The 26918-nt window shown below is 65.4% G+C and overlaps 1 protein-coding gene across 1 annotated transcript in view; it reads left to right on the forward strand.

The window, feature by feature from the left end:
- The window catches only part of PLCH2 (phospholipase C eta 2), a 59935-nt gene that overhangs the window by 28639 nt on the left and 4378 nt on the right, over positions 1 to 26918 (forward strand). Inside the window, exons 3-21 of the mRNA XM_057499630.1 lie at positions 9812 to 9958; positions 10468 to 10721; positions 10869 to 10997; positions 14095 to 14265; positions 16161 to 16254; positions 16428 to 16631; positions 16896 to 17016; positions 18441 to 18612; positions 18873 to 18980; positions 19836 to 19994; positions 22793 to 22879; positions 23170 to 23252; positions 23531 to 23628; positions 23705 to 23887; positions 24190 to 24297; positions 24955 to 25079; positions 25152 to 25236; positions 25502 to 25648; positions 25982 to 26061. Of these exons, the coding sequence (XP_057355613.1) occupies positions 9812 to 9958; positions 10468 to 10721; positions 10869 to 10997; positions 14095 to 14265; positions 16161 to 16254; positions 16428 to 16631; positions 16896 to 17016; positions 18441 to 18612; positions 18873 to 18980; positions 19836 to 19994; positions 22793 to 22879; positions 23170 to 23252; positions 23531 to 23628; positions 23705 to 23887; positions 24190 to 24297; positions 24955 to 25079; positions 25152 to 25236; positions 25502 to 25648; positions 25982 to 26061 (2555 nt within the window). The remainder of the gene's footprint in view (positions 1 to 9811; positions 9959 to 10467; positions 10722 to 10868; positions 10998 to 14094; positions 14266 to 16160; positions 16255 to 16427; positions 16632 to 16895; positions 17017 to 18440; positions 18613 to 18872; positions 18981 to 19835; positions 19995 to 22792; positions 22880 to 23169; positions 23253 to 23530; positions 23629 to 23704; positions 23888 to 24189; positions 24298 to 24954; positions 25080 to 25151; positions 25237 to 25501; positions 25649 to 25981; positions 26062 to 26918) is intronic.

A 26918-nucleotide genomic window follows, 5' to 3' on the forward strand; every position in this document is an offset into this window, starting at 1 on the left:
GTTCAGCCGGGACCAAGGTAAGTGCAGACAGGGCTCTGGGAAGGAGGCTGTGACTGACCCTGAGGGAGTCCAGGGGTGCTGAGCTGCCCACTGGTGACCCCTGACTCTGTCCCCCAGGAGTTTCCAGGGAGACCCCATTCCCCCCAACCCCAGCACATTGCCCCCACCCTGTATCATCCCCAGTGTGGGCATCTCCCTGGGAAGGGTGGCCACAGTCCAGATGGGTGGTGGGAAGGAAGTGCCCCCAGCCGAGCTGACAGTCTCCTGATCTCCAGCCTGCCCCCAACAGCCAGCAGCCTCAGTGGTGGGGGGCTCATATCTGGAGTGTCCTGGCTTGTGGGACCCTGGGGGCTCTCCTGGCGACCTCCACCTGCCCCCCAATCCAGGGCAGTGGGGGCGACCCTGAACTTTGGTCAGCACCATGGACAGGGCAGGGGGCCACCTTCCCCTGACGGTTGCAGCTGTTTGCTGAGCCATCAAGGGTCTAGCCTGGCGCCCAAGGGACAATTTCTTGCTCAGATCTGTCGTGCTCTCCAGACCTGGGGGCCGGGCACTGCCCTGGACAGGCAGCACAGATGGGCAGGGACAGTGGGAGCCCTCCGAGGCTGCCGGCACCAAGGAGCTTGGGTGTGAGAAGGGGGCCAGCTGCGTGCTGCCAGGGACTGCCCCGCAGGGCTTCTCATAGGCAGGGTCTCTGCTGCCAACATGGCACTTGCTCAGGGCCACAGTGGAGACAGGGAGAGAGGAAGGGGCCAGCCCTGCCAGCTTCAGCAGGAGTGACTTGGGCCAGAACTTGCTGACTGAGGGCTGGGGTTCCAAGGAGAGCAGGAGCTTGTCTTATGGAGTATCTGCATCCTGGCTGTTCTGGACCCTGTTTGTTGTGCCCTCTGATTGGCGTGCACATAACGGAGAGACTGGGGAGACTTGGGCAGCATGTGTAGGGAGCAGGGTTGTCACTCCTGGGCAGACCGAGGATGGATCCCTGGCAGTGCTGACATGCTGTGTGACCCCAGGCAAGGCAGTGGCCCTCTCTGGTCCTCTTGTGGAAGCAAGGGGCAGCTGGGGCTTGCCTTCCCAGGGGCACGAGCAAAGCCTGCCTGGCCCATGAGGCTGCTCCAGGAATGCCTGTCCCTCTGCCCTCCCTCCTGGCTGAGATGCCTAATGTGAATGGAGGGCAGTGTGGATGGGGAATGGCTTGGCTGTGCATTCATGCCTTCCTCCCTGGTGCACTCATGCTGACCACAGCCCCCACCCCAGGGTGGGGCAGGTTCCCCATCGATGGGTGGTCCCTGGGGAGGGCCTGGCCCAGCTCATTCCTGCCTCCAGCCTGCGGGAAGCTCGTGGACTCCACAGCCCTGGGCCAGCCAGCCCAGCCTCCATCACAACCACTGGGTGCAGGACGCCTGCCTGCTGCCTGCTGCCATGTGGCCCCAGGGCCCCAGGGTCCAGGGAGACCCCACACGCCCAGGGTCTTATCATCGAAGGAAGAGCCCTGGTCTTGGGAAGGGAGCAGGTGACAGCAGCAGGAACAGCTGTGAGCCACCCGCCACGGCCCCATCCCCTGGTGGGGGGCTCCTCTGCCGGAATGGGTTGCTGGCACCCCCTCCTGGGGAGAGGAGCCTCAAGCAAGCAGCTGGGGGTGGCGCGGGCTGGCAGTCCTGGGGCAGCCCTCCTTCTGCACAGCTAACGAGCCCCAAGGGCTTCGCTGCGGCTCCTCGGGGCCTCTCTCCTGGAAGCCTGGCGGGCCCTGCCTGAAGAGCCCCTCCCCTGAGGCGGAGGTGTGTGACGGGAAGCAGGGGGCTCTTGCTGGGTGCCCATTCCTGGAGGGCTGTTGGGGGCAGGGGAGCCAAGGAGGGCAGAGTGATTCCCGAGCTGGATTCTTCCTGGTACGGCTTCTGGGGGTGTTCGGGGGCTCCGGCTGTGCAGGAAGGGCTGGTGGGCGTGCCCCCAACCACGGGGTGACGGACACCTGTCCAGGATGGGAAGTTTTCTCTGGCTCTTCAGAAGCTGCTGGGAGAAGCCACCCCTGTGGGCAGCCCCAAACAGGGCCTCGGTCCGGCCAGGGGCAGCCTGCCCTGAAGACCCCCGGGTGCGCCTCAGGCCGTGTGCGGAAGGTTGGCCCTGTAGAGAGCTGAGCCGCTCTGAGCAGAGGCGGTGCTGCACGGGGCGGGAGGCTCTCAAGCTCACTGGCCCGAGCAGGCAGGCCCTCGGGATCCGTGAAGGAGGCCCCCACCCCCTCCATCTGTCCTGGGGGGCCCCACGGTGCGCTGGGAGCCAGGACCCCCAGACACAGGCCCTGTGGTCCTGATTTCACACTGACCGGAGGCTGGCCTCACCCTGCCAGGCCCTGGCCCTGCAGCAGCTGAGGTGCTGACCTTTGGGAACCCCTGACATTCAGGCCCCTGCCGTGGGGCTGACCCCAGGCTGGGGCTTGGCCAGCCCCGCCTGAGCTCCCCCTGGGGTCAGCGGTGGGTGTGTGGGGCCAGCAGGGCTGGAGACAGGAGGGCCTGGCCAGTTTCTGGGACACCCTCTCTGCACGGAGGCCGGGCTCTGAGGAAGCCTTGCCGGGGGCCGGACTGCCTTGCCGGGCGGGTCCCAGAGCTCGACCTTCTGTTTCTGCCCAGTGCTGCCACCTCTCCTGAGGGCCGGTGGGGGTGGCGCAGGCCCCAGGCCTCTGGCCGCAGTCTGAGGACCCCTCCCTGGAGCTGCCCTACCCCTCACCCTGTGGAAGTTTTCTCTCCTCCCAACAGGTGGCTGGGCTCCATCTGGTGATGCCACCACCAGCCACCACTGGGAGGCTCTCTCCCCCTTCGGCCACTCTCTGGGGGTTCCCTGGCTCCCTCCCCAGCCAAGGCCGGGACTGCCCGGCACACCCTCCCAACCTGCTCAGTGAGTGCCTGGAGGCCAGCGCAGGGGCCCACGCAGCCCACACAGGGGCCCCAGTGTAGAACCAGGGGCACCTGCCAGGATGGAGGCTGCAGACCAGTTAATGGGGCCCCCTCCCCACTGGCAGGGCTGCCAACTATGGTTAATGCCCCTGAGCTGGGGGTGCGGGAGGGGAGCCACCTGGGAGATCCCTCATGAGGCTGCCTGGCCCTGGCCAGGTGTGAACAGGCCCTGGGCTGAGCTGGGCAGGCAGAGGAAGGCAGCTGTCGGGACCCTGCTGTGCTGAAGGGCCCAGGCCCCCATGGCCTCAGCAGCCTCAGTGACAGCCTGGGGACCCACTGCAGGGGAAGGGACTTCTCCTGGGGCAAGGCGCCGGGCACTGACATCCCTGGCCTCAGAGACAGTCCTGTCTGCCGGTGCCCACTGCCGCAGAGACCCAGGCGCCGTGGACGGCTGCGCCCCTCACGAGCGATTCCGTCCCATCACTCCCTGTTGGGCGATTGGGCAGAAAGGTCCTGTGGGATCTGAGCCAGGGATGGGCCAGGTGGTTGACACCCCCCTTGCAGAACACAAGCTCCCAGAGCCTCCTAGGGCAGGAGGAAGGTGCAGGTCCGGGCCCAGGCTGGCCAGTTGGCATGGCGGGCAGAGCATGGCCTGCCATTGGAACTGTTCCCACTGCCTACCTGCCTGCCATCCCTGGCTCTCTGGGATCTGAGTGTGAAGGCCTGGAAAGGGTGAGGGGGCCAGAAGCACCCCAAGGGGACACAGCGAAGTCTGGGTGGCCTGCTCCCGGGGCTCCCTCCGGCCCCCCCTTGTTGCAGTGCTGAGCCACACTAGCACCGCTCCTGCTGGGGGCCTCAGCTGCCTGTCCTGGGAAGAGGGCACTGCGGGAGGCAAAGGGCACTTCCTGCAGGGGGAGCGTCTGGCCTGGCCCTCCCTCCCCTGCAGCCCTCTGTTCCTGCCCCCAGCCCTCTGCTGGTCTGGAGCCACCCCCAGGCCTGGCTTACCTGGCCAGACAACCCCCAGTCTCCACTGCCCTTGTGTGGACCCTCGGCCAGTCCTGGCTCCTGTGCCCCCCGGTCCTGCCTTGGGGGGCTTAAGGGAGCCGACTCGCTCTCTGATAAAATAAACATAGTTAGGGAGGAGGCTCCCAGATGCACGGAGGGGACAGGCACTGCTTCTCAGATGCCTGAATAATCTGCACCATATGTGTGTGGGCCTGTCCTTCCCTCCTGGAGACGCTGGCCAGGGCCGGGCTGAGCCCCGTGGGCGCAGCAGAGCCCTGCACCCCGGCTGGGCCCGGGTGGCCTCGTCTCCACCCAAGCACAGTCTGAGCACCTGCTGCATGCTGAGCTGAGCCGTCAACAGAGAGCAGAGATGCAGCAGCCGGGGGATGGTGCAGGGGGCACTGAGGACCCTGTGGGGGCTATGGCAGGGGTGGGCAGGCTGGGCCACTCATGCCTTACGTCCCGCTATTGCCAACTGTTTTAAGTACAGTGGACACAGGAAGGGCTTGCTTGAGGGCAAAGCAAAACTGGCTGAGGCGGAGGCTGGAGTCCAGGGCAGGTGCCCACTGCCCTGGCCGCATGTGCTCAGTGGAGGGGCCAGTGACTGAGGGCGGGTGCGCCCACACCCCACTGTGGGAAGGGGCCTGCGGCACCCAGGGCTGTGTGCGCCTCACGCCAGGAAGCCGGTGGGTGTAATTTGTGGCTTTGTAGGAAGATGAAAGTGATTTTCCAGCCTCCCCCAGGAGAGGCGGATGCTAACTGCCGCCGGCTTCTCGTTACCTCCCGCGTTGGGACAGGATCGGTCTCTGCCATAAAAACAAAATTAAGCCGGTGCTGCCCAGCTTCCCACAGCAAGGGCACTTCCTCCTGGGGCAGCTGCCGTCTGTGTCCTGAGGCAACTACAGTCCAAGGAGGGGGCTTGAGGGCGCCTTCTGGCTGATGGGGACACTGAGGCAGGGAGGCTGGTGGGGGCCGCCTGGGGACTCACTGCTACCTGCTGCCAGTGTCACGCTGGGCCAGCAGTTTGGCCACAGCGCAGGGCCCTAGCCAGGGAGAGTCATGGCCCCTCTCCTCTGGGCTGTTGGTATAGGGTCACTGCGTGCCCTGAGGCCCCGGAAGTCCCCCTGGGTCCCCCACCCAGGGAGGTGGCCCTGCCTGTCCACCTGTGTGCTAGGATGCAGCTGGAGGTGTTTGCACTGCCTGGTGGTGGCCCAGCCCTAGAACACGGATGGCCATGGCTATGCCACCGATGGCCATGGCTCCAGGTCACCTCCCAGAGCTGGCTTGATGGCCTTGGGACTGGGGGCCCAGTTTGTGTGCACCCACACTCGAGCGCCCACTGTGGGCTGGTCACAGCTGGTGCAGGGGCCGAGCAGGACAGGTCTGGGCGATCCTACTCGGGAGAGCCTGGGGTCGCAGTGTGTGGACAAGTGCATGTGGTCCTGTCAGGCAGCTGGGAGGAGCCTGGACCAGCTAACCCCTGGTCACTGATTGAGGACAAGGAGGGGAGTGGGAGGGCTTGGGGTGGTGCTCCTGGCGTGAGGAGGAAGGGGCCTGGGAGCACCCTTCTCCCACGGAGCCCTGCTGCCCCCACCTGACCTAGCCTGGGGGTGCCAGGTGGGCTGGGTGCAGGGCTGGCCTTCCCTGTGTACCTGTTGGTCAGGCAGGGGTCAGGTGCAGGGCTGGTGTGAGTTCCTGGAGGCCAGGAGGGGCTGCTTCAGCTGTCCAGGCTCCAGGCTGGGGCAGAGCAGGGAGGCTGACTGGCCAAGGGCACGGGCCGTGGTTGGGCCCTGTGGCCCGTGTGATACGCAGAGTGGGCAGGGCGCTTCTTTGTCGGCCTCCCTGGGCTCGGGGCTGGCAAGGTGAGAGCGCGGGCTGGGCAGTGGGGGATGCACCGGGTGGTGTGAGCCCCCCTGGGTGTGGAAGTTGTGCCAGGGGTCCCTCTGTGATCCCATTATGGGGGCAGGGTGGGGGCTGGGCCCTTCTCCCTCTAGGTGTTGGTCCAGGTCAGCTCTCAGGCAGCCCCTGGGCCGGCGGCAGGGGCATGGGGGTGTGTGGCATCCTGGGCCCCGAGTGGCCCTGAGGGAGTTGAGGAGGGGGTGTTGGTTGGGTGACTGTGTGTAGACACAGGGCTTCTGGCTGGCATTGTGGGCCTGGGCCTTTGGGGAGCTGGAGGTGGGGTGAGAGGCAGGGGTATCCCCTAGTGCTTGGCATTGTCGGGGTCCAGGGCTGTGGGCAGGACCCGGGCGAGGGTGGGCGGAAGGGTCTGCGCCTCCTGTCCTGGGCACCTGAGTCGTCTGGGGTCTCAGCCTGCGGTGGGTCCGAGCCCAGCTGGGCAGCCGCCCAGGGTGTGGCCTTCCCCGCAGCCAGCATGCTTGGCAGCACCAAGGGGATGTTACGGTTACCCCCAGGGCCCAGCGCTCCATGGGGTCCTGCGGCCCCCGGCTCTGCACCGCCGCTGCAGTTCTGTGCCCCGGCTCCTGGAGTACCAGAAGCGACATGGGGGCCACCTGGGCAGCAGAGGCGCCTTGCTGGCAGAGCCCCAAGTCAGGCCAGATTAGCTGGACCTTCACCTGCCCGGCCAGTGGAGGATTAAGGCCTGGGGCAGCTGAGGAGGGCCTGGCCCTCCCGCCTGTGCTCCTCGCAGAACCCCTGCCCAGGGAGACGGAGGTGTCCAAGCCCCCCTGGCTGATGGCAGGAGACCCTTTATCAGCTAGTGGCTTAGAGCTCAAGGATGCGGCCTGAGGGGCGGAGGGGCGGGCTCAGTGCGCTGGGTCCACGCTCCGGGCGGAGGCTACCAGCTGGGCTCTGCCATTTGTCTTTGAGTCAATTACACGGATCTGGTGGGGTGGGGCCCCAGTTCTCAGACCGGCCAGGGTGCCCACCCTGCCCGACCTTGGACCCCAGTGCTGTGACAGGCTGCCGGGCCTCTTGGGCCTCCTGTCCTGCATCTGTGCGTGGAAGGGGAGGCTGACAGCTGCTGCCTCAGCACAGCCCAGGAGTGGAGGGGTTTATGGCAAGGTAGACAGAGCTGCCCTGCCTGTCCGGGACACAGGCACCCGTTCTGGTCCTGTGGTGGGGCACAGGGTGGGCTGGGGGATCCTGGGCCCCATGGCAGAAGGACCTTGGTGTCCCTGGGACCAGGTCCCAGTCCTCACTGCCCACTGGCCATGACCATGGGGTTCTGCTGCTCAGGCCTCATGCCATCCTGCCTGCCAGGCTGGCCTGCCCTGTGGCCTGCAACGCCCAGCGCTCCTGGGCTGTGAGAGGCAGCGTGTCGCCCTCTCTGTCTCTCCTGCTGGCCCATCACTCTTCCTCATGCCCCAGAGCTGCCCAGGGTGATGTTGGCTCCTTCTGAGCTGCCTGCTGCCAGGACTGCCCTTGTCTTGGCCTTGGTGGTGTGGCCTTGACTGGGCCTGCATCCGGTCAGCAGGGGCTGAGGGCTCTCTCTGGTGCCCCCACCCCAGGCCAGCCCACCCCTGGGGGCAGGTGCAGAGAGGAAGGCACCCAGGCCATGCAAAGTCAAGCTGGGGGACTGGTCCTCAGGGACAGAGGCTGTGTAGCCAGGGGCCTGGAGCTGGTGAAGGGGGCAGGGAGTGCTGGGCCCAGGCTCGGGGCGTCCCTTCGGCCAGTGCTGGGAGCCGCCGGGTCCTCAGGCCTTAACGGCTGGGTCCTTTGATGCCCCGTGGGCCCACCTGTCTGTCCTGCTTGTCAGTATGCCACTGGGTTGTGGGGGCTGGTGGAAGGGCCTCGCACCACACTGCCACCCGCCTGGTTCTCTGCTGGTCCGCAGCTGGGAGTCTCCTTGGCCTAAATCCTCTGGCCAGCTGGGCCGATCCAGGTGTGGATCAGCGCAGGGGACGGGCAAAGGCTGTGGGGAGGCGGGCGGCGGGCAGGCAGAGGCCCTGAGGCTCCCCTGTCCCAGACTCTGGGGGGCTGCTTCTTTGGGGTCCTCTCCCTGGCCCTGGTGGGTGGGCGGGTGGGCTGGGCGGCCTGGCAGCAGGCCTGTGGGGCCCTGTGGGGCTCTGAGGAGAGGAGGGGCCCATGCACCCCCACAGAGCCTGACCTGCCTCTGAGGGGCGGGCCCTCTCCGCCCGTCGTCCTGGCCTGTCTGTCCCCAGCCAACTATCCCTGGTCGGACCAAAGGCACAGTGGCCTGCCTGGCAGAGGCCCTCCTCTGGGTTGGAGGGAGTGTGGCCGTGTCCCTGTGGCAGCAGCTTGGCCCACTAGGTAAGGGGGCAGCCCTGCCGACTGGCAGGGGCAGGGAGTGGCCTGCTCCTCCCTGGCCAGAGCCCGCGCAGCCCCACCACCCACCCCGCGCAAACCAGGAGCCTCCTGCTCCTCGGGCCCCCTCTGGGGTTGTGGGGCTCCAGCAGTATCCCTTCTCCCCGGTCTGTCCCTCTGACCTTGCCCCAGCCAGGGCTGAGCGCAGGCCAGGCGGCAGAGGGGAAGGACAGGACCGGCGGGGCCCAGTTGGGTGTGCTGGCTGGGCACTGAGGCATCTCCAAAGCTTTTGCTGAGGGTTCCTGGAACTCTGGTGGGTGGCGGCATCTTTAGGGCAGGTGGGTGGGGTCAGCATGCTGGTGCCGGACATACCAGCCCTGGGAAGCTGAGGGCGCCTAGCTGTTGAGCTGCTGTGGGGAGGATGTGGCCTGCCCAGCAGGTGATGGGCGAGTGGAGGGTCTTGGTGGGGAGCCCACACAAGGCCCCATTCAGGGCTGTCCACCTGCCGGGTCCCGCCTCAGCTGGTCAATGGGCCCTGGCCTGGGTGCCACCCTCTGGAGCCCTGCTGTAGGCCCCTTGGCATGTCCCCATCCCCATCCCCATCTCCTGCCTCACCTGCTACCCCGTCTCAGCTGCCCCACCTGTGTCCCCACCTCCTGATGTCCCACCGGGTCCAGCCTCCCTGTGTTCCCCACCCCTACAGTGCATGCAGTCAAGGTTAGAGATGGGCTTCCTCCAAGAAGTCCTCCCTGACCGGTCCCCTCAGCATGGCGCCACCCACAGGCCTCCACACTGGGTGGCTTTGTGGAGTTTACCCCATGCTTCAGCAGATGGCACCTTCTGGGTCCTGGAGTGATGGCCCCTGTGCCTGGGCAGATGAGACCTCCCACTGCAAGGCACCACCCTGGCTGGACGCCTGGAGCCTGCAAGCTCTCCAACCCCTGGGGCCACTATCCTGGCTGGCACCCCCTCCCTTGGGACCTAGGTGGCTGCAAACAGGAGGCCAAGTGGACAGAGGAGGGGAGGGGCAGGAGGGCCTTGTGGGGGAGTGTTTGGGTTCTGGAGCTCAAACTTTCCCAGGTCTGCACCCTGTATAGGGCCTGGGCCTCTAGGAGCTTCCCTCTGTGACCCCCAGGGGCAGGTGTGAGTGTTGCCCATGGGAAGGGGTGACTTTCCTGGAGATAGCATGGGAAGGGGAACTGGGCTCCCAGGAGGAGCCTATGGGTGGGCCAGCAAGCCAGGCTGGGTGTCATGGGAGTCCCACCCTGCTCCTGGCAGAGGCCTCGTCACACAGCAGCTCTCGAGGGACTCAGCCATCACATCCCTGGGTACCCTTGAGGGCCGTGGCCACGGGGCGTGGTCCAGGTGGTGGACAGTGGGGTGGGCAGGTGACTGGATGCGGAGGAGCAGGTCCTGTCTGGGTCCTCTGGCCCTCAGGCCCCAGGGCCAGCAGGAAGGGCCGGCCAGGCAGAATCGGTCTGTTTCTCTGCATGGACTCCGGCCCTGCATTCTGGTCCCAGACTGGTTGTGTGACCTGGCCCAGCACCTGGGGGTCAAGACGGCCCTGGAGGTCTGAGCTTGGCCCCCGTGGGTGGGTGGGCGGTGGTCTTCTTGCCCCTTGAGCACGTGGGGGGTGAGTGGTTGGGCTGCGCAGTGCTCACCGGTGCCCTCTCTGTCTGTCTGCGGGCGTCCAGTGGAGCGATGCATGACAGCCATGCAGGCGGGCACGCAGATGGTGAAGCTCCGCGGCAGCTCCAAGGGCCTGGCCCGCTTCTACTTCCTGGACGCGCATGGCTCCTGCATCCGATGGCGGCCCTCGCGCAAGAACGAGAAGGCGAAGAGTGAGTGTGTGGCCTGGCTGGGCAGGGCAGCAGGGATCCTCCCAGAGTGGCCACTCTGAGGGCAGCCTGGGAAGTCACCAGGTGGCTGCCACCTGGTGCATGGGCACAGTTGGCCTTGGGGTTCCACGGTGCCATCCGGATGTGGGAGGGGAGGGGTCAGGCCTGCCTGTTGGGGCAGGCGCAGCTGCCCGCCTGGTGCAGCCCACTGGGACTCAGTGGAGAACGAGCAGCCCCAGTGCCCAGCCCCGGGGCTGGGGTCCCAGCTCCTGCTGGGACGGGCCAAGAGGCGAAAGGGCCTCCATCCTCCCTGGGCAGATGAGACCTCCCACTGCGAGGCACCAGCCAGGCGCGCTGATGGCTGGACTCCCGTGCCATGTTGCCCAGGCAGCCTGGAGTGAGCAGCTGGCACAGGGAGCGAGGAGGGGTCCTGAGCTGTGTCTGTGAGCACCAGGGCTGGCGGGGCACGCCTGGGCCGGGCGGGCTGTGACGGCATCCCCCGCCACCCGCAGTCTCCATCGACTCCATCCAGGAGGTGAGCGAGGGGCGGCAGTCGGAGATCTTCCAGCGCTATCCCGACGGCAGCTTCGACCCCAACTGCTGCTTCAGCATCTACCATGGCAGCCCCCGCGAGTCGCTGGACCTGGTTTCGTCCGGCAGGGACGAAGCTCGCACCTGGGTCACGGGGCTGCGCTACCTCATGGCCGGCATCAGTGACGAGGACAGCCTGGCCCGCCGCCAGCGCACCAGGGACCAATATCCTTGGGCGTTGGGGGGACGAGCCCTCCACGGGCCACTCTGGGCGGGGGGGGGGGGGGAAGGGCAGAGGCTCTTGGGCCATCCCGACCCCTTCCTGCGGGTGGGGGGCTCTGCTGCGCTGCTGGATGCGCTGAACCCTAACTCGGCCCCAAAGTGGCTGAAGCAGACGTTTGACGAGGCGGACAAGAACGGGGACGGCAGCCTGAGCATCAGTGAGGTCCTGCAGCTGCTGCACAAGCTGAACGTGAACCTGCCCCGGCAGAGGGTGAAGCAGATGTTCCAGGTGAGGGGGCGGGGCTGCAGGCCTTGCGGGGCGGGGCTCCGCGAGCCGTGGGCGTGTCCCGCCTCTGCTGCCCGCCGCTCTTCAGTGAATGGCGCGAAGTGCGGGGCCAGCAGCCCCGGACCTCCGGAGGCCCCAAGGTGCTTCCTCCGCAGCTGGGGCAGGCGCTGGGTGCCTGAGGACCCACCCAGAGGCCCACTCCCTGCCTGTCCCTCCCCGACTCCCTGGGCCTGAAGGCGGCAGCTCCTGGTCCCCAACCGTAACAGAAATTATGAAATGCGTCCTTCCGCGGAGTGGCGGCCGCCATCGCCCGTGGTCAGCTCTGTCCTTCTGGAGCCCTCTCTGGTACAGGGAGGGGAACACGGCGTCAGCAGCTCCCAGGCCTCATCGTTTTCCTGCAGTGGGAAGAGGGTTCCTTGAGCCTGAGCCAGGCCACATGCCGCACACACGCTTGCAATCACACGCATGCACACTGGCTGCTCTGCCAGCCGCAGCGGCTCCTGCCTGTGCTGTCCTGATGGACAGGTGGTCACACTCGGCCGGAGCCAGAGGAGCTGGCCAGCTCGGAGCCTGTGGGTCTGTACGTGAATGAGGGGCTGAGCAGGTCGCTGTCAGCGTGCCGGCTGAGGATGGGGGGCTCTCACAGCGGGTGCAGGGCCTGCATGGGCGGTGAGGAGCTGGTGATCTGCTCGGGCCTGCAGACCAGCCCTGTGCAGGTTCCCCGCCTGCCCCACCTCCAGGGGCAGCTCTGGGACCGGCAGGCCCCTCCAGAACTGCGAGGCTGTGACAGGGGGGCCAGGTGGCAGTCTGGCTTAGGATGTGGGGGTCTGCTTGGCCTCACACAGTTTCCAAGGCTCCTGGGGCCTGAGGGTCCAGTGGGAAGTCCTGGCTTGAAAATGCCCCATGCTGGGAGCTCGGGAAGCTCGGGCCTGCCTGCCCCTCCTGTAAGGTCACTGGGCCTCACGTACCCTCCAGGCACATGAAGGGGAAGAACCCCTGACCAGTCCTGGACCTGACCCTGGTCTCCAACTAGATCACCTCAAGGAAGCCCTGGATGGAGGGGAGACACCCTGCAGGTGGGCCCGCTCTGTGCCGGCTCCGGAGAACAGCCAGAAGGTCCAGGGGTGTGGGCCTGGAGCTGACACCACACCAGGCAGTTCAGACCCTGGCAGCCGTGTCCCTGTGCCCGGGCCTCCCTGCCTGTCTGCACGGCCGCCCACGGAAGGAGGGCTGACCTCCAGTGAGGCAGAGTAGCTCTGATAAAAACATCCATTGGTCGTCAAGAAATCTCAATATTGTTTCCACCACCTGGAATTGCCTAATCAAAGGAGAGATCTGTGTAGTGGGTCAAGAGTGGCTTGAACATAATTTTATTAAGTCTGAGAGAACAGCGGAATGTAGGCTAGGCCCAGTGTGGCCACAGACCTCATTGCCTAGTAAGCACCCTGGCCGGCTCTGAGGCTGGCTCAGCAGGGCAGCTCGGGCAGCGTGTGTCCTCGGAGAGGCTTCCATTCATGGAAAGAAAAGCAGCTCCACGGCCACATGGGGAGGCGTTTCTGGTTTTGAGGGTTCAGATCTGTCCTTTGGGTCTCCTGAGAGCATTAGTGTCATAAACCTTTCATTTCCTGCTGAGGGCCAGCAGCTGGGCAGTCATCTGGCAGCTCCCTGCCCTGGACTCCTGGCTGCACTGCCTGGCACAGAGCCTGGCATGAGGCCAGCCACCCTGTGGGCTGGATAGTGACGAAATAGGCATTTCTGCCCAGCTCCAGCCACACCCCCGGGGAGGCTACCAGCCTGCCTGTGCCCCAGAGGGGCTCTCTGACCTGCAGTGTGACCCGGCCCTGTCTATCCTGCCAGCTCCCAGATGTGGGGCTGCCTCAAATCTAGCACCAGCCACACCAGGATTTTCATCTGACATCTGCTGGGCCCCAAAGCATGTGGCTCTGGGATGGCCCCTCATGCCAAACTGGCCCTGCACCAGTGTTGGCATGGGCACATTGGGTCCTGGAATGAGAAGCTGCCTCGTGACGAGCCGCAGTGCTGGCATGTGTGCAGGTCGGGGCCCAACCTTCCCAGAGCCCAGCTCCTGCTAGGGATGGGGATGGGGAGGCTGTGGCCACCTGGCTTACACTGGTGGTGCTCCCAGTTCAGAGGGGCCCTCAGGGACCTGGCACCCACCCCGGCCACCCCGGATTGTGTGGCCCAATGAGGAAAGACGATCCAGGCGGCCTGCAAGGCTGGCGCGCACTGCGCTGTCCACGGTGCTGACTCGGCATCTGTCCCTGCAGTCGCGTTGCCCCACTCCCACCTGCTGGGTCAGAATCCATCTTTAGCACTCAGAGCAGCACCTTCTAGGGCCCTCCCTTGTCTGCACCCCCAGGGCCTCCTCTGGGCAGCCTGGCTTCCAGGCCTTCTGGGTCTGCCCCTGACCTTGGCTCTTGACATCCCCAGGGTCTGACCCCTCAGCAGATGCCTCCCAAGCAAGTGGATTCATGGAGGAGTCCATGGTCTCCCTGGCTGGGGTCCTGGTGGGTTTGCTCCTGGAGCCCCTGCAGGCGTGCAGAGGTCGTGTGAGCCGCACTGCCTGCAAAGCAGATGGGCTGAGACCAGGGTCCTCTCCTCTCTGCCGTGGATACTGGAGCCAGGACACCCTTGCAGCCCTGGGGCCCTGTGCTCTTCTAATTGATGGGCAGCCGATTGTAATTACAGGCTCACAGCCCAGAATGGGCATTGACTCCAGGGTGGGGCCTGGCTCCAGGGTGGGGTGTTGATAGTAGGGTGGAGTGTTGTCTTGAATGTGGGGTGTTGGCTCTCAGTCGGGGTGACTGCAGGCTTCAGCTGCTGTCTGACCTTGGAAGGCTTGGACTGGGGGAGGGTTGGGTCAGATCTGTGTTAAAGGTCACTCAGTGCTTCTTGGTGGGAAAGTCAGAGGGGGAGTGCAGTAAAGATGCTTCTGCGGGGTCCCAGGGAGCAATCATGAGGCCTTGACAAGGGTGGTGACATTGTGATTTGGGGTTAGAAGGAGCAGGGTGGGCCTGGAGGGCCTCACATGGACGGGGCTCGGGGGGACATGGGGGCACCCAGAGGTCTTGCACTGCAGGAAGCAGACACGGACGACCACCAAGGAACACTGGACTTTGAGGAGTTCTGTGCCTTCTACAAGATGATGTCCACCCGCCGGGATCTCTACCTGCTCATGCTGACCTACAGTAGCCACAAGGACCACCTGGACACTGCCGACCTCCAGCGCTTCCTGGAAGTGGAGCAGAAGGTGAGCGCACCGCAGGAGGAGCAGGGTCCTGGCTGCTGTGGCCTCACCGTGGCTTCCAGGGCATTCGAGCCTGTTCACAGAGTGGCTGAGCGCTGAAGAAGGGTGGGCACCGGCCTGGCACAGAGCTCCCCAAATCCGCCTCCACTTAGCGGACCTGCATCAGTTCCCAGGAGGGACCTAAGCTTTTTGAGGGGAGCCCCACTTGAGCATGGCCCCAGCTTCAGTGTGGAGCATCATGTGGGGCTCGGGGTCCATGGCTCAGCCTCCCGTTTGTTGTAGCATGTGGGTCTAGCTGGCTTGTGTCCCCATTGCTACCCATTTGTCCAGAAGATATCCAGATGCCTCCACGAGTATGACAGCAGGGTATGCCTGCCCACTTCCCTTGGCCCAGGCAGTCTTGTCCATGTTGAGAGGCCACATGATCCCTGGGCAGTGCCCACTGACCAGGATCCCAGTGTCCGGAGTCTCACGGGTCTGAACCCCTCATCCCAGGCCTGGCAGGAGCTGGGTGCCACCAGGTGCTCTGATGGGCAGCAGGCTAGAAGCCCATGGCAGGGGAGGGGAAGTGCTCCCCCAAGGGGAAGGTAGGTAGTGGGGCTCAGACAGGCTTGTGGTCCCACCCTGAAGGCTGGTGGGAGGGCCAGTGTCCAGGCCTGTAATTTCCTGGGACCCTCATGGACCTGCTTGTGGGAGGGGAGAAGGGCGAGGCGAGCTGCAGGCCCTAGGAGCTTTGCCCTTCTGGGGCCGGGCACCCTGGCTAGGGCCCTCCACCCAGCCCCCCATTGCACATGATGTCAGCCTCAAGGTGAGGGGCCCTGGGCACTGGGTGGCTAGAACAGCAAGAGGAAGGGCTTTGGGACCCAGGGTGGGTCTGTGGTGTTTGCAGGGGGTCGCCCTTAATGCTGTCCTGGGTTAGCACCTGCCCCGCCCTTTCCCACGAGGCTGTTCCGAACCCAGGGTGTGACTTAGGTGTCTGGTCCCCGGCTGTGCCCCCACATCCCTCTCCCCCTCAGTAACACTTTGCTAGGGCTCTGTCCTTCTGGCAGCCTGTCTGCTTCCTCTCCAGGCCTGCTGGGGGCGGGCACTGGGGGCTTGCCCAGGCAGGAGAGCTGCAGCCAGCCTGGCTGGGTCCTGCTGGTGGGGGCAGCTTGTTTCCAGCCCAGCCGCTGGGGGCAGCACTGGGAGGAGGCTGTGGGTCTTCTGTCCCCTCTGCTGGCATGTATAGGGGTGCAAGGCAGGAATGTGGCCCAGTTGAGGGTGCGCAGAACTGACATGTAGTTCCCTGACCTTTGCCTCAAGCTTTCCAGAACTCTCCATATAGTCTGGGGCCAAAACTGTCCACCAGGCAGACGGATTGAGCCCTGGCCCAGCCCCTGGACTCTGGGTCCGCAGCTGCTCCGAGCTCTGGCCCCTCCCTCCCCCACCACTTGTATGCACCCCCACATTCCTGGGGTCTTCCTGGGAGCCTTGCTGATGGGCCAGCTTCTGGAAACTGGGGGCTCCTGGCCCGGATGGCACCCCAGGACCCTGGGTGATCACTCTCCTGCGCATTCCCACGTGCCAGCCCTGGCCCCTGCCTGACCCGCCGTGGCTCACGGCTCTCAGGACCCCTCAGAGGGGAGGCGGGAGGCCCAGCTGATGAGTCCAAAGGCCCCTCCCCTGCTTCAAGGGTCCTCGGTCAGGGCCAGCTCTTCCGAAGCTGCGGGGCCCACCTACAGTCCGCTGGCCACCAAGTCCAGGTCTCGTAACACTGGGGACACCAGCGAGCCCCGCTGGGGGAAGCTCTCCACTCTGGGCAGCGCCGATGCGGCAACTGGAGACAGGCGGGGGCGGGAGGGGAGGCGCTGGACGGGCTGTCCGAAGCTAGCCTGGGCTCAAGCCCCCCTCTGGCCTAGGTGACGGGGGTGACACTGGAGAGCTGCCAGGACATCATCGAGCAGTTTGAGCCCTGCCCAGAAAACAGGAGTAAGAGGGTGCTGGGTATCGACGGTAAGTGGGGTGGCACTGCTGCCCAGCTGTCCTGGCAGGCCTGCAGGCCTGGACAGGCGGCCCGAACAGGTCACTCCCCTGTCCATGTGGCTCAGGGGGTGGCGGTCCCGAGGGGAGCCCAGGGGTGGGGCTGGCAGGCAGGGCCTGAGCCTGCCCCCATGCTCCCCCTGTAGGTTTCACCAACTACACACGGAGCCCGGCCGGTGACATCTTCAACCCCGAGCACCATGGTGTGCACCAGGACATGACCCGGCCGCTGAGCCACTACTTCATCACCTCGTCCCATAACACCTACCTCGTGGGCGACCAGCTCATGTCCCAGTCTCGGGTGGACATGTACGCCTGGGTGCTGCAGGCCGGCTGCCGCTGTGTGGAGGGTGAGTGGTGGGGGTGCCCGGACCCCACAGCCCCTCGGCCTAGGGGCCGGTCCTGGGCTCTGGACTGGTACCTCCTGTGTTGGAGGGGAGCCCTCTGGGGTCTCTGGGCAGGTCTCTGCCCTCTGCCCTGGTAAAGGCTGGGAGGGGTCTCTCCTGGTGTCAGTCGCCGCGTAAGAGGACCCCTTCGGTCCGAGTCTACTGGCTGTGGGTCCCTGGGCACTGACGGCCAAGCCCTGGAGCTGACCGGGATTTGCCTGCCCACAGTGGACTGCTGGGATGGGCCTGATGGGGAGCCCATTGTGCATCACGGCTACACTCTGACCTCTAAGATCCTCTTCAAAGACGTCATTGAGACCATCAACAAATACGCCTTCGTTAAGAACGAGTGAGTGGCTGGGACTCCGGGGCTGCTGCTGCCGGGGAGCAGGTGGGGGGGCCCAGGGGCTGTTCCTGCCCCCTCCCCACATCCTTTCTGCGGGTGGCAGCTCAGGGTCTCTTGCTGAGGGTGAGGGCAGGGGAGTGAGAGGAGCTGTGGATCTTGGGACACGGGGAGGCGGGTGCGGGAGCGGGCAGCTCGGCAGGCTGGGGCTGTGCAGCGCACGGGCGTCCATACGTTGGCGGCTCTGGTGTCAGCCGCAGGGGCTCCAGGACAAATTACCCCCAGAGGCGGCTCTGCGTCCAGATTCAATTCGCTGTTACTCAGCTGTGGCTCCAGACACTGCTGACCAGAATCCAGTTACTCTCTGGAAAGAGAAGGCAGCCTCCCCAGCCCATTAGACTCATCTCAAGTCTTGGTTAAACGAGGCTCGCAGGCGAGAAGGAGCTGATGAAGGAAGGAGGGCAGGAGAGGCAGGGTTGGTCTAGGGAACAGGCACAGAGCCTCCCTACCCGGGAAGAGCTGGCCTGGGCTCTGTCTCTGGCTGCAGGGGCGGGGGTGGGGGTGGGGGTGGGGGTGCCTCTGCACGGTGGCCTGGCCCCTGGAATTGCAGGCGAGGGGGCATCTCAGGACGGGCGCCAGGTCACACAGGTCTCCTGTGGCTGCCGAGGCGCCAGGCCCCGGACTGGCTTGCGCCTCGCGTGCCAGCATGCCCTTCATAGGCACAGGCTTCAGCCCCTAGCCTGGGACGTGGGCACAGGAGAGCCTCTACCGCACCTTGCTCGCCCCTCTGTGGTGCAGGACGTGCTGTCTCCTGCTCTGTCTCGTGCCCTCTGGGTCTGGGTCATCCACATTTTCTAAAAGGCCTATGTTGCCTTTGGCAAAAATCCAAATAACATGTTTATGGTTAAAAACAATAAATCAAACAGCTGAAGAACTTATAATGGCAATCCCCATGCCGCACGGCCTATCTGGGGCCACTTAGGCAATGACTGGTTCCTCCAGACGGTCAGTGCCAGGCCTGTGTCCCCTTTATGGGGCCAATGCCAGGACCCCAGGGCCATCCACAGGAGTGTCTCCAGCGTCCAGGGCAGTGGACCGTCTTTCTCAGGCTTGACGTTGCCTCCCATCCTGCCCGGTTCATCTGCATCACCTTAAAACCAAGACGTGCTGACTTGCTTGAATGTGTCCCTCTTGCTGCAGGAGTTTCTAATCACCTTTGTTTTTTCCTGCTGGGAGGGGCAGCACACGCCGTCTTTACCCACCCCTGAGACCTCCCAGCCGCTCTCCTTCCCTCCCGGACGGCCAGCAGCTGTCATGCTGGGCTCCTGGTGAAGACCCTCTCCACTCTGTGGTGCAGGTGACCGGAGCCCTGCAGAGGCCAGCCTACCCCTCCCCCGGCCCCACCTTGCTCTTCCCGCCTTGGGGCACAGGTACCCAGTGATCCTGTCCATTGAGAACCACTGCAGTGTTGTCCAACAGAAGAAGATGGCCCAGTACCTGACCGACATCCTCGGGGATAAGCTGGACTTGTCGTCAGTAAGCAGTGAGGATGCCACCACGCTGCCCTCTCCACAGGTGCTCAAGGGCAAGATCCTGGTGAAGGTGAGCACCTTCCTGCCCCTCCTGGGGCCAGCATCCTGCTGGACCTCCAACCTCGGGGCCAGGCCCAGCGACCACTCAGCCCGGGACCTCTGCATGCACACCCTGCGTCTCCTAAGCAAGCAGGGACGCGGGGGGCTGTGCCTGCCCGGAGGCCTGAGGCCCACATGCAGCTTGGGAAAGGCCCTTCCCTTTGTCCTGCTCCCGTGGGCACGGGCCCTCCGCTTCGTGCAGGGCCGCCCCCATGCGTGCCTCCTCCCCAGGGCAAGAAGCTCCCGGCTGGCATTGGCGCGGACGTGGAGGAGGGCGACGTGTCTGACGAGGACAGCGCCGAGGAGCTTGAGGCCGACTGCAAGCTCCCGGATGGGGACGTGAGCCGGGGGCCTCCTGCGGGGCGGAGCCGGGCCCCCAGGGGCAGGCTCACGGCCTCCACGAGCTGTTTTGTCTGTGCCCCGCAGTGCAGGGAGGCTGAGGGGTCAGGAGGGCTGTGCAGAGGGCCTGGGGGCTCCGTGATTAGCCTCTCCTCTCTTCTGGGGCTGCTCCAAGCTGTGGCTGCGAAGCAGCAAAGGCATTATTTCTCCCCACGGGGCCATTGGATGGGAAATAATTACATGGAGCCACTGAGCTGGCTGATTTTTTTAGGAACCCTGGGGCGGCGGGATCCTTGCTGCTCCTGGTGCTTGTGCACCGCTCCCCACCCGAGGCGGCTGAGAGCCCACGTCTACCTTATACCCCACCAACTGGCACAGGACACCCAGGGGCCCAAGGCCCCGGCCCTGCCCTGGAGGGGCCCACGTCGGTCAGGGCCACACTGGGGGATGCTCCCTCCCCAGCCCCCGGCACCAGCCAGCCAGGCAGTCCGAACCCGCCCCTGCCCACGCCCATCTTCATGAGGCATGCGGTGACCAGTGGCAGGGTCCCAGGCCCACCGGGCAGCCAACCAGGTCTGCTGGGGCCCCTCAGGCAGGCATTAAGGGTCAGAAGGGCCTGGAGTCAGGGCCTGCTGGTCATTGTCCACAGTCCAGGGCAAGTCACATGCCTGCTGGCCAGGGGACTTCATGTAGGAGTGGCGTGCAGTCCACACCAGGTGGGAGGGGCTGAGATGTGCTCCGTCCAGATGAGGCGGGCTGCCCCCAGCTCCAGCAGGACCCTGCAGCCCTGCCCAAGACCTGGTGGGGGGGTGCCTCCCTGCTGCCACCAACAGGCCGGCCATCTGGCTCCTGCAGGCCTCCTCCAATCGGAAGCGTGTGGAAAGCATCGCCAAGAGGAAGCTGGATTCCCTAATCAAGGAGTCCAAGATTCGGGACTGTGAGGACCCGAACGCCTTCACTCTCTCCATGCTGCCTCCATCAGGGAAGCTGGGCCACAAGGCAGAGGGCAAAAGGGTGAGAGCCCTGTGGCCGGGGGCCCTGAGCACGAGGCCTGTGCTCCCCCGTGCATGTGCATACACGTGCATGGCACACGGCCACACACTTGGACCTGCATGCACACACGGCCACACACCTGCACACATGGCCCGCTACCCCCAGTTGTTCCTCCAGAAGCCCGCATCTGGCTGTTCGGACTCTCATCCTGGAGGACCTTCAGATGTCGCCGTGACACAGGGCAGAGAGCTGGGGCCAGGGCCTGCCCTCCTGTGTGGCTGCTCTGGTGCAGCTGACAGCCAGGGCCTGTCCCTCGAGGCCCAGGGCAGCCCCAGCCAGTAGCCTCTACCTATCCTTGGGCAGGAGAGGCGAGCAGCCCCCGGCGACTGGTGGCTCCTTGCAGAAGGGGGCTTGAGCAGTGCCTGGGGGCCAGAGGCAGGGCCCCCCACTGAGGGGTCTCATGAATGACAGGGAAGGGCACCCATGGTCTCTGAACCCAGCCGATCCTGAGTAGACGTCTGGCTGCCCCTGCCCGGAGCCTCCCACAGCCTCGTGGGGAAGTGCCCCCAAGGAGAGGACAGCGTGGAGCGTGTGCTGTGGGGGGAGGCTGGGCCAGTGAGGCTGAGAGGTTCGAGTCTCGCCTGTGGGGGGACGGCAAACTGCAGGACAGGCACGGCACGGCATGGCCGGAGCGCCTGTGGATTCCTGGGGGCTATGGTGGGAGGGGCAGCTGGCCATGCAGACCCCGTTTTGCAGGAGAGCAAGGCAGCGCCTTCTTATTTTGGGGACCCCTGCCTCCTGCCCCCTGCATGGGCCTGGCCACTATCTGAGCTCCTGGTGGGGGAAGGCAGCTCCTCCCTGGCCAGGGTGAGGGGGCTGGGCCCCCTGACTGTATATTCCAATGTGGGTATTTGTTTCCCACCCATGGGGTGCAACTGGTGCCTCTGGAAGCTCAAGGGGCCCCCCAGGTCATGTGGATGGCTGGTCACTTATTTCCAGAGGGCCAGTGGCTCTGGTGGGTGGGCAGGCAGCATGGTGGTCCTGCCTGGCTAGGCAGTGATGATGTGAAGTCCCTGCTTTTCTTGGCCAGGCAAAATGTGGGGGCACTCAGAAGAGTAGCCTGGCCCTGGGGACCTTGTGTCTGAGCAGCCTTCTGCATGGGGGGGAGCAGGTGCTCAGGAAGGCTTCCTGGAGGAGGTGGAGCTCAGACTGAGTGCCAGGCATGGGGATTTGATGCGGGGAGCAGGGAGTCCCACCCCACCTGAGGCACCAGGCCCTCCCTGCTGTGACGTGGGCAGGGGGCTGCCAGGGGGTGGAGCTACGGAGTCTCTGTGGGGTCCAGGCAGGGAGGGGAGCGTCTAGACAGCGGGGTATTGGACATACCTGGACGTGCCTGTGTCCCCTCGCCCGAGGGCCCGAGGCCCCCTTGAGGTCCTTGTGGGATGAGGCAGGTGGGAACGAGGCTGTCTGGAGGGGAGGAAGAGGACAGGCCAGGAGGGGACCTGTTTGCCGCACCAGCTGTGGGTGTGGCCGAGCACAGGCCTGGTCCACTGCTGGGACCTAGACCCCAGATGCCAGCGTGGCCAGGGCTGGGCCGTCTTGGTCAGGAGGGGCTTGTGGGCCTGGCCCACACCTCTCCTTGGCTGTGCCCCGCTCACAGGCACTTGGTATGCAGCATTTCAGGAGATGTTTAAACAGCTGCGAAGTGGGTCGGCCCCAGCTGGCTCTGAGCACTGAACTCAGCTTCCAGTGTCTGCCAGCCCACTGCGGAGTCATCAATGAATTAGGAAAACAGACTGGCATTGCTGGGGCACAGGGGGGTGAGATGTCTACAGGCAACTCAAGCCTTAGCCGCCCTGAGCACCTTCAGTGTTGTGGGCCTGTGCCTCTCCGCGCAGCCCACCAGAGGGCATGAAGGGCACAGCCAGGCCCCTCCGCTGCTCTGGCAACAGAAGGGCCGCCCGAGGCACCTGTGCTGACTCCCCAGGAGGATGGGGGATGGGGCACAGGAGTGGGGAGAGGTCAGGGGTCAGGTGGAGCTCCGAGGGGGCTGACACTGGCAGGCAGTGTCCCTGCCACGTGCTCCCTCCCTAGTGTGCGAGCCACTGTGGGCAGTGTCCAGGCTGGTAAGGCCGAGGGGCAGGCGCTCTGACCATCCTGCCCTCTCCCCGTGTCCCCAGCTGGAGCTCCAGGCGACCGGAGCCCATCCCTGAGGGGGCCTTGCTCACCTCCTGGGTGAGAGGCCAGCGGGAGGGCTGGGGTGTGGCCGGGTGGTGCCCATGTGCAGGGCTGTGTCTGTGGGCATTGTGCGGGGGCGCCCACAGTGGTGGCGTGCAGATGTGTGCGTACGGGACCAGCCTGGGGGAAGCCTCGGAGGGGGTTGGCGCAGGGAGGGCCTCTGTGCTCAGGAAGGCTGAGTGGCCTGGAGTCACTGTGCCCTGAGGCTGAAGGGGAGCAGCTCTGGGGGGTGGTGTCTGATCCTGCGAGGACGCCCCTGGAGTTGCAGGGATCCTGTGAAAACCTTGCATAAGCAGGCGCAGCTGGGAAATGTTCTAGACACACAAACAGCGTTTCTCATGTAGTCACTGTGGGAAAAACTCAGAACTGGGAACCTAATGAGTTTAAAACATCACATCAGGGCGAGCTGATGCGGTCGGGGGACAAGACCATCCCATCGGGACCCCTGTTCTCAGCTCCCAGGCAGCTGCCTCAGTGCACCCAGGCCCGCTCAGCTCCCTGCCTCCCGGAAGGCTGCCTGGGCTGCCCCGCCCCACCTGGTGTGAAACTGGGCTCTGTGCCCCTGTCTCCCTGCCTTCCAGGCTGAGGAGGATGCAGAGTCTGGGGGGGATGCCGGAGCCAGCAGGAAGAACAGCCGGCTTCTCGTGGGCAGCTTCTCCAAGCGGAAGGTCTGGGGGGCTCCTGCGCTGGGGTCCCTGCCCTCATGTGCCCTAGCTGGCCCTGTCCCTGTGCCCCAGGACCCCCCTAAAGTGCCTTGAGTCCCGAGTCCTGGTCAGGGCAGAACAAAGCAGGTGCCTTGTGGCCTCTGTTGGCTCACACCGGGCAATGCCCAAGTTCAGGGTCACCCGGGGCCCTGCCGAGGACGGGCAGGCCCACCTCCCACACCCTCCTGGCCTGGCAGACGGCCTGGCCGCACCTAGGGCTCTGTGGGTGCTGACTCTGCCCTGCTTCCGCGCAGAAAAAAAGCAGCAGGCTGAAGAAGGTGGCCAGCGTGGAGGACGGGGATGCAGACCCGGACCCCCAAGGCAGCCAGAGCCGAGGGTCAGTGCCCCGCCCCCAGCCCAGGCCCTGGAAGAGGCAGTGGCAGCTGGAAGTGCCCAGGCCATCGTCCTGGCAATGCTGGGGTCCCGTGTGCAGGCCGGGGGGTGGCCCAGGGACAGCATAGTGACTAGGGGGGACGGGGCCAGGGCAGGGGGCCGGACGGGCCCAGCCTGGTGGGGGAGGCATTCCGTGGCGGGCTCGGCACTGCCTGGCCCCCAGTGTCCCGCCGCAGCTGGGCTGAGCCCCCGGTCCCGCCCCTGCTCCCGCCCTCTGCACAGGGCCGCCCGGCAGAAGAAGACCATGAAGCTGTCCCGCGCCCTCTCGGACCTGGTGAAGTACACCAAGTCTGTGGGCATCCATGACGTGGAGACGGAGGGTGAGGGTGACAGGGGCCCGGGCACCGGGGGGCCGCCACCCCTGGGCGCGAGCTGAGGCGGCCCGTGCGCCCACAGTGGTGTCCAGCTGGCAGGTGTCATCGTTCAGCGAGGCCAGGGCCCAGCAGATCCTGCAGCAGAAGCCGGCTCAGTACCTGTGCTTCAACCAGAGCCAGCTCTCCCGCGTCTACCCCTCGTCCTACCGCGTCGACTCCAGCAACTTCAACCCGCAGCCCTTCTGGAACGCGGGCTGCCAGATGGGTGGGTGCAGGGCCGTGGCTCAGTCCTCACCTGCGGCATCCTCCAGGCTGGGACTTGGGGTGGGGGTTCCTCAGGACCCCAGGGCAAGGTGGGAGTTACGGCGTGTCTGCCACGCATGCCCAGGGGTGTGTGGGGGGGCCAGCTCTGCCAGGCATTGTGGGTCACGTTGCCAGGATGCATGGCCCTGCCGTGTTCAGCTGTGAGCCCCAGGCTCTGCTCACACAGGCTCCCAGGGGGCTGTGCAGGGGAGGCAGGGGCCACAGGCGCACGCTGACCGGGAGCCCTCACATCCCTCTCCGCAGTGGCCCTGAACTACCAGTCAGAGGGGCGGATGCTGCAGCTGAACCGGGCCAAGTTCAGTGCCAATGGCAGCTGTGGCTACGTGCTCAAGCCCCAGTGCATGTGCCAGGGTGAGGCTGGGGCCCCAGGGCCGTGTGGCTGCACTAAGGTCATGGGGCGGCTTGGCAGGACCGCTGGGGCCATGCTGGGACCCGGGATGCCTGGAGGTGGGCCGTATGCAGTGAAGGGCCCCCACTCTGCCGGGGACCTGGAGGGGGTGAATGACCGAGCCCCTGCCCACAGCCTGGCCCCCAAGAGGCTGCTGCACGGTGGGTTGCGGTTTGCCTGTACCACCGAGCAAGGGAGTTCCCTTCCCCCTTCCCCAGACCCTGGAGTTTTTCCCCTGATGCGCTGGAGACCATTTGTAGGTCTGTTTTCACCCGTCCTCCTTCCCCCCTCTTGGCTTGCGTGGTGCCTGTTATGGGCACTCACCTCTCGGGCTCTCCGTCTGCCCTGCCCCTGGGCACCCAGCTCCCCGCCCAGAGACGGCTGGCCTCTCGCAGGAACCGGGCCCCCTGGCTCACCTACGGAGGGGGTCAAGTGGTGGCCACGCCGCAGGGCAGTTGTGATGGCAACTGCACACAGGCCCTGAGTGACCCCGCGCTGGAACGTAGCCCTCGGCCTCCTGGGCTGGGGCTCCCATCCAGTCAGTGGGGCTGGAGTGACCACCTGGCGACTTGAGGGGGCCCTGCCCCAGCCCCACTCAGCCCCATGCCCTGGCCCCTCAGGCAGCTTCAACCCCAACGCCGAGGACCCCCTGCCCGGGCAGCTCAAGAAGCGGCTGGTGCTGCGGATCATCAGTGGGCAGCAGCTCCCCAAGCCCAGGGACTCGATGCTGGGCGACCGTGGGGAGGTAGGAGAGGTGGGGAGCAGGGTGGGGGCAGGCTGGGGGCTGTCCCGGCACCAGCCCTGCCTTCTGCACCAGATCATCGACCCCTTCGTGGAGGTGGAGGTCATCGGGCTCCCCGTGGACTGCAGCAAGGAGCAGACCCACGTGGTGGACGATAACGGTGAGGGCTGTGGGCCCCCGCTGCCACCTGGGCCCCGAGGCTCTGGCATGGCTCCCGCCTGGCAATGCCAATCTGGGAGAAGTGGTCCAGGTCTGCCTCCTGTGGCCCAGAAGTGTCCAGGGGTCCCCTCGGGTAGGAGCCCAACGGCAACCACCTGGCCCCTCTCACCAGCGGGCCCAGCCTAGGAGGCGGCTCCGGGAGAGGGTGTGGTGACCACCAGGCAGGGCCTGGGTGGGAGGTGACCCCTTCTTCCAATGGCCTCCAGGATTCAACCCCATGTGGGAGGAGACGCTGGTGTTCACAGTGCACATGCCTGAGATCGCGCTGGTGCGCTTCCTTGTCTGGGACCATGACCCCATCGGGCGTGACTTCATTGGCCAGAGGACACTGGCCTTCAGCAGCATGATGCCAGGTGGGCAGGGGGCAGAGCCCTGGGCCAGCGTCCCTGCTCAGGCCAGTGTCCCCCACGCAGGCCAGCTGAGAGCTCCAGGGCAGGGTGGGGCCCAGCGTCCTTCTGGGAGTTGGCTCTTGCCTTGGGTGGCCTGGGGACACAGAGGAAGCTGACGAGAAGGGTGCAAGGCCAGGGGATCTCAGGCTGCAGAGGAGGAAGAGATCCTTGCAGGATGCAGCAATCCTGACGGGCTTCCTGGAGGAGGTGGAGTCCCCAGGACTGGGTTCTGGGTCAGGGCCCTGGGACCTGTGAGTGGAGAGTCGGGCAGGGTGAGCCGTGACCTGGCTGTTGCAGGCTACCGGCACGTGTACCTGGAGGGGATGGAAGAGGCTTCCATCTTTGTCCACGTGGCCATCGGCGACATCAGTGGTAAGGTGAGTGCCACCTGCACGGCTGCTCCCAAGCCCCACCCAGCTCTGTCCCTGGCCCGAGGCCTAGTGCTGGGCCTGTATCTACCTGTGGGATGGGGGCCGCCTGACCTCCGTGTGTGTCCCCAGGTGGCTCTGGGCACAGGAGATGGGTGCCATGGCCTCTCCCATCTCTCTCCTGTCCCTTCTACTTCTCAGGGTCCCTGCTTCTCCGTCCCTCCTGGGAAGGTGTCTGCCTGGCTTTGTCCCACTACCTCCCCCTCTGACCCCCAGCACATTTGCCTCAGCCCCAAGATGGGGGTCTGGCTCACTGTCCCGTCTGCAGAGCCCAGGGGTCCCCGGTTCCATGCTCAGGGCCCAGGCGGGGCACACACAGGTGTCCTGTGGCGGCCCAGCACTAACCTCTCCCCTCGTGCCCCACGACCCTGCGGGCCTCTGGCTCTCTGTGGCCTGCCGTCCGTCACCCGTCTGTCCTGTGTGCTTGTGTCCGCGGGCTCCGCGCCCATGCCGGTGTCTCGCGGCCTCACGCTGTCTCTTTGGTCTTGCAGTGGCTCAGTGGCTTCTCTGTGTCCAAAGTCCACCTTTAGAAGCACGGCCCCCCTGTTAGAGCTCAAAGGTACCCCGGCCCGGGGCGGCCCAGCCCGCCCACCCACCCGCATGCTCAGACTACCCCATTAGCATCCGTGATTCCTGGTAGCGTTTTGGAGACTGTCAGTTCATGTGACATGGATCGTGATGGGATTCTGGGGTTCCTCGGGCCACCCCCAGCCACAGGGCAGCACTCACGAGGCAGGCCCAGGACCTGGGCACGGCCGCCTGCGCCAGCAGCCCCCGCTGGTCCGCATCTCCTTCTGTCCTCATCC

This window comes from Manis pentadactyla, chromosome 4, assembly GCF_030020395.1.
Source record: "Manis pentadactyla isolate mManPen7 chromosome 4, mManPen7.hap1, whole genome shotgun sequence".
NCBI classification, from domain to species: Eukaryota; Metazoa; Chordata; class Mammalia; order Pholidota; family Manidae; genus Manis; species Manis pentadactyla.